The 6,561-nt window shown below is 39.9% G+C and overlaps 1 protein-coding gene across 1 annotated transcript in view; it reads left to right on the top strand.

Moving 5' to 3' along the window:
- Nucleotides 1-1,011: 1,011 nt before the first annotated feature.
- Nucleotides 1,012-6,561, top strand: part of LOC125436993 (dynein alpha chain, flagellar outer arm-like) — a 59,632-nt gene continuing 54,082 nt past the window's right edge. Inside the window, exons 1-3 of the mRNA XM_048504368.1 lie at nt 1,012-1,079; nt 3,545-3,613; nt 5,348-5,420. Of these exons, the coding sequence (XP_048360325.1) occupies nt 1,012-1,079; nt 3,545-3,613; nt 5,348-5,420 (210 nt within the window). The remainder of the gene's footprint in view (nt 1,080-3,544; nt 3,614-5,347; nt 5,421-6,561) is intronic.

The raw sequence follows: 6,561 nt of genomic DNA, 5'->3' as shown, positions 1-6,561 counted from the left end.
ACTACATTTTTGCAATTAAGGTTTCACTTTTGTCACAATTTAAGGTTTCTTTTTGCAAACTTGAGGCCATTTTCAAGTGTGTCTTGCCCATTCACAGCTCTAGTCACCTGATTTCAGAATTTTTAGATTTGGCCAACTTAGCCAAATATAGACAATATAAACAAGTGGAGGCCCACAAGACTCATCTGGGGATCCCATCCCCCTATCATGACTCCAGGCCCTTACCACCTACCTACCTTAAGTCCACAACTACAGCAGGTGGACCTGGAGCCTCTTTTGACATCTACTGCTGAGACAGTCAAGCCCAAAACATCTCCAGACATCTGCTGCCTCTGAATACAGAGTTGGCCCAGACATTTGCTACTGCCAACAGACCCAAGCTGCTCCATTCATCCACCACTACTGTTAACATGGATTAGATGCCTAGATCAGAAAGTTGAACATAAAGATTCTTCTCTCAGTTACCAGAGCAGGCTTACAGAAAGGAGTATTAAATTTAGCATAGCAGCTGAACACGTGTCTGAAAGTAGCCAGACTGCAACTTTCTCTTGCCGACCATTTCCTATGCAAGTTTGACTTAATATGTTTCTCTGTTCTATGCAGTACTCAGAAAATCCCCAAGTTCCTTGTTCCATTATATTCTTGGAAACTCCCAGCCTCTTGATGGCTGGTTGGTTCCTATAAGTTGCTATGCTAGAAATAATAGACAGAATAAGTGCATTAATGCTAACTAGCTTCTGTATTTATGAAACTGCTTGCCGAATAAGGTAGAGGTCAGGTGGGGTAAAGAATGATAGGATGAAAAGCAAACTGTGCCCACAAAATAACCATTATAAAAAAGACTATGTATACTTTGTTCTGGGTCCTGAATTCCATGTACATGTCTGCTGCTATCAGGCCTAAATAAAATAGCTTCCTGATCAAGAAACAGCTGTCCAGTTTGCTGTCTGATCTTGTTCTTTGTGACTGCACCTATGACAGGGGTGACAGCATTATGCCCAGAGCTGCTCCATGACTGCCGCAAAGGTGGCAGAATCCAGAGCAGATTCCTATGTCTGCAACCACCACCATTTTGGAAGGTAAGTTATTTAAGAAGAAAATTCAAACTCACTAATATTTTTATAATGTAAAACTTTTCTGCACACCTAGGTGGTCCCCTAAGTCAATAGAACATCTGTTTTGGATAAGTGTGGCCCTGATCCATGGATTTAGATATATCACAAATGGGGGCCACACTTGAGAATTTGATATATAGATGATGGTGCCTCTATATTTTCTTAAACTATTTGAAAGCTCCATATGTTCAATAAGCCACTGTTTTGACAAATCTTAACTATTTCCAAGGAAGTAGGAGAACTGAGTTGAAAATCATGTATCTAATTTGGCATAAGTCCATAGAGTGTGGATCAGTAGATTTGAAAAAAAAAACGGAGCTAGGAAAGGATGAGGAGTTGTTTCTTTACAAATCTGAAAGAAGTCACAAGTTTGCAGACAAATCTGAAATCTCAAATACACATATATCAAGGAATTAAAACTCTCCAAAATAATAGAAACAATGCCTGTAGCTTTAAGAAAAAATGGCCACTGGATATTCAGTGACAATTTTTGAGGTATCAGCCATCAAAATAATATAGCTAAGCCTTCTAAACCTTGGTTTCTGTAAAGCAAAACCATGGAGGGGAGTCCTTGGAGGCCAAAGCAGCACTGGTAAAGGTTCCATCACCATTGTGTCCCCTGATGGAGGAGGGTTCACTAGGAATAGGCCCAGTGACTCATTACTTATACAATTTGGCCTATTTGCAGTGATCACCATGCAATTCAGCCTAGCACTGATGACCATTGGATAACTGGGCTTCTGCCCATGACCACCATGCAACTTGACCCGGCACCAGTGCCCACCGTATAACTCAGCTAGAAACAAATGTGCAATTTGGCCAGATGTTTCCCAAGGGCAGTCTGCTAGGGAATAAGAAAGAGGGAGAGCTGATGGTAGTAGGTTGATAAAGGTAGGATAACAGGTGAATGGAAAGGAGAGAAGAAACAATAAAAAGGAGAGAAACTGTTGAAGCTGCCAGTAGGAAAAGTTTCCTCCTGATTTCCATCCCTGTTGTCCACTGGGCCACTGCGGGCTGGTTAGGGATAATTTGTTTTTTTTTAAGGGTGTCATTCCAACGACACTGAGTCATTTCTAACAAATACCCAAAAGTGACATCATGTTGCCAGCATGACTCAGTGCAACACTCTCAGATTTGTACACAAATCTCTGGGAAACCCATTAGGTTTTGTCCAAATCCTAAAGCACTGCTCCAATGTCATACCAGTGATGTGACAACATTTCCAAATATTCAACATCCTGGCATTTCTCTCCTTCTCATCCTCTCCCTCTCTCACTGGTTACCAAGACGTGGGGAGAGGAAATAGTGGGGGAGGTGATATGGTGTTAATGACATGCCAGTTCTTGCAACTTTCCCCACTTATATCTTCCCTGATAATCCCTTTTCCTTGTTTTCATAGCCAACTAAGTAGTATGCAGGAAAAAGTTATGCTTGCTGAATCCCTTCTTCTGCATAGCTGTTTAAAGAACCAGAATTGCTGCTTCTCTGTCCAATAATTTGCAGTTTATTCTGTAAGACTTTGAACATGAATTTAATTTGTTGTGGAATTACTTTTCAGAATGTAGGACTTTTTAGTGGCTCTTCACCTGTGCCTTTAATGGCAGCCTGCCATACAGAAATGTCACCAAGTAAACCTTTGTTTTTCTTGACGTAATGGAAGCATTGCAGTGCATAGCAGAAATACACAGCTTGGGAACTGTCTGCTTTTGTTGCTATGACTTCAAGTAACCCGGAACCAATTCTGCATCAGAAAAGGAGCTGTGAGATGTGCTTGCTCTTTGTGTATACTTTGGTGTCGTAGCAACTGCTACTGAGATAGGTAAAGAGCTGGATAATGCTGATGGATGAGCTGGGACTAGAAATTAATATATGAAAGCTCACTCTGCGAAGACGCTGCTTCCTGTATTCTGAAAGAAAGGTCCAGGCACAACAGGTGAGGAGCATGAGAATGATGGGGGCGGAGGATCACAGTTCTGTGATTCATTCATGGTTAGTATTTAATTTTTTTTCACAAATGAGCATGGTCAAAGTCTGCAAGTGAACTATCTGTGAGTATACACACTGACTTAAGATACAAACAGAGACACAAAGTGTTTATACAGGGGATGCAGATTTTTCAGACCACTCCTTCCAACTGTACTCTCTCCAACTCCAGGAAATCTGCTCTTAAATCTTAGGGGACCCTCTGGAGAAAGAGAAATGAAAACACCTCTCTTCTCAAACACTATAGTGTGTATAGATTACACACTTAATGCAATTGTACGAACAGCTAGATGCTTCTTAGTCCATTGAAAGTAATTGGCTTAGAAAGGTATAACACTATTTAGGGTTGCACTGATTGCAAACAGCCTGTGAAACATTTTTTTAAAACCCACACTTCATTTCCAAGAAAACTCATAATTTTTTTCTGAACGCAATTTTTTCAATAGATCTAAGATGGCATTAGCAAGTGGACATTGGATTAGAAAAGATGTGGCTGGAGATATCCCAGATCCTCGGTATGTTAAAATGATACAACTGACCATCTTTTTTCATTCTGTAGCTTTTCATTCATTTTTATTAGCAGGCACTTAATGAAATTCTATTAAAAGATTGCTACAGTTCCTTTGTATTTAGTGTTTTGAATTTTCTTCTTTTCTTGTAAATAAAAATCTGTTACTGTAATTACAGTAGAATGGGACAGAATATATGCTGAATTTTAAATTATCTAGATAACATTAAATACAATAGAATTAATCCAAAAATCCATAGCGTTTTTTGAATACGGCGTCTTCGCGCCGGTTAAGCGGATTTTTATGACGGCGCTGAGCTTCTCGCGACCTCCGTCCGCTACATGCTTAACGCTCGCTCTGTGCGTTCTTTTCCCGTTTCCATGACGTCATATTTTGTCCGTGCGGAAACGGCCCATGTTTTTGTTTTTAAGATCATAAATTTCCCCTTTAATAGTATAGTTTCATTCTGGGTCAAATCTGTCAATTTCCTTTTGTGTTATTACCACATACCAGTACAAGAGACAGTATCCATTCTATGCACGTAGTTTAAAAATTTGGCCAGCTTCAGGTTGTCAGAGCTTATAATAGTAGAAGCTAAAAATAAATGAAAAAGGATAAGCTAGTGTCCTCAAAAGATGATACTTGACTGCAGAATTCCATGTTCTACCATACTAAGGGAGGGTTGTTTAGACAGTTCCCAGTGCAATGGTGGATTGGGAGACTTTGGAGCCATGGGTATTTTGAGCACTCTATCTCTTGTGTGAAATGCTCAGGTAGAGATGAACAAAGAAGGTGCATTAGTCATAAGGGAGACATAGCTTTGACCTTGCTGGTGAGCCTCTCTCCCTTACTGTCTGGTGTGACAGTGCAGTCCTAAACAGAATTACATCTTTTTAAGCCCACCAACTTCAATAGACTTAGGACTGTGTAACTCCTTAGCAGGTACCTCAACTCTACATGAGAATGCAGAAAAGCCCCATGTATGTTTGAAAGTTTGCTGTATACACCTGCAGTATACAGAGACATAATCATCATCAAGTGTGGCAGAATGTCTTACATTTTTTAAAATTTTTTTACATAAAAAGCTTTGTTTTACTGGAATAAAGCTCTGAGTTGTGATTTTATCCTTGCCAAGCAGACATCATCTGAAGACCAAATATACTGTATCGCAATTCAAGACTGAAACTTCTTCAAAAAGAGCATTGTGTATCACAGATAGAGATATAATGTCAGCATATATCACTGATAAAATTGTTCTGGCTATAAACATTTTTGTTCTGTTTCAGATATGTTGGTTGGTTTTTAAGATGGGTGTATTTATGCCTATTTTTGCTAGCCAGACCCATATCAATGTACACTGTTTTCTCAATTTATGTTTTCCCTTGTTATTTGGATTAGAAGATTTTGCAAGGCAAAAGGGGAAGAAGTTGAGGCAGTTGTCCAGTGTGTAATAAAGTAGTGCTCTTCTTTTATTAATGACAAAAATTTTTACAGTCTGACCCTTCCCTCCCCCACCCACACAAGCATTAGAGATATAAATATATGTTCTTTATACTACCTCTAGTTAGGCAACTTCAGGGTCACACATGTTATAAACAGTACTGTCCCACGTAAACATTGCATTATGATTCTGCTTAGGAACAAAGTGGTAAAACTGGCCTCCTTTCTGAATGTGGAGAAAAGATTTCTTGTTGTTGTAGCAACCAAAATTATTTACCCTCCCTCTGAGTTTCTTTTCAGACATGGACAGGCATTGGCAGTTGCAGGAAATATTGCTATTATGTTTGGAGGCTGCTCCTTTTATAATACTTCTGTAAGTACTATCAGTTGAATATGTGTTATTATCCCTTGTCAATTCAATTGCCATTTAACATTCTTGCCATTTAACATTCTTCATTTAACACGCTACAGGGGTCAGTCACAGACCAGGAAAGGGATTTAGGCGTCTTAGTTGATAGTTCCATGGGAATGTCAACTCAATGCATGGCAGCTGTGAAAAAGGCAAACTCTATGCTGGGGATCATTAGGAAAGGAATTGATAATAAAACTGCAAAGATTGTCATGCCCTTATATAAAGCAGTGGTGCGACCGCACTTGGATATTGAGGAGATAGAAAAAGGATATTGAGGAGATAGAAAAAGTGCAGAGAAGGGCAACAAGGATGATTGAGGGACTGGAGCACCTTCCCTATGAGGAGAGGCTGCAGCGTTTGGGACTCTTTAGTTTGGAGAGGAGGCGGCTGAGGGGGGATATGATTGAAGTCTACAAAATTATGCATGGGGTAGAAAATGTTGACAGAGAGAAATTTTTCTCTCTTTCTCACAATACTAAAACCAGGGGGCATTCATTGAAAATGCTGGGGGGAAGAATTAGGACTAATAAAAGGAAACACTTCTTCACGCAACATGTGATTGGTGTTTGGAATATGCTGCCACAGGAGGTGGTGATGGCCACTAACCTGGATAGCTTTAAAAGGGGCTTGGGCAGATTTATGGAGGAGAAGTCGATTTATAGCTACCAATCTTGATCCTCTTTGATCTGAGATTGCAAATGCCTTAACAGACCAGGTGATCGGGAGCAACAGCCGCAGAAGGCCATTGCTTTCACATCCTACATGTGAGCTCCCAAAGGCACCTGGTGGGCCACTGCGAGTAGCAGAGAGCTGGACTAGATGGACTTTGGTCTGATCCAGCTGGCTTGTTCTTATGTTCTTATGTTCTTATGTTCTGTAGTGGTAGTACACTAAACAGGGCCTTACTAAGCCCACTCCTTCAAAACCATTGAAGTAATTGGGCTTAGAAGAATATAATGCTGCTTAGAATTGCACTGTGAGTAATATGTCTTGCAGAAGCTTGCTTCTGGTTTTAGGTCTTCTCAATTCCACATTATTTTTCATTGTATACAAATATTTACTGGAGAATTACTTCATTCCAATCATTGCCAACTAATCTGAA

This window comes from Sphaerodactylus townsendi, linkage group LG07 (genome assembly GCF_021028975.2).
Source record: "Sphaerodactylus townsendi isolate TG3544 linkage group LG07, MPM_Stown_v2.3, whole genome shotgun sequence".
Lineage (NCBI taxonomy): Eukaryota > Metazoa > Chordata > Lepidosauria > Squamata > Sphaerodactylidae > Sphaerodactylus > Sphaerodactylus townsendi.
Note: the sequence above shows the minus strand (reverse complement) of the source record. Positions and strands in the feature narration are given on the sequence as shown.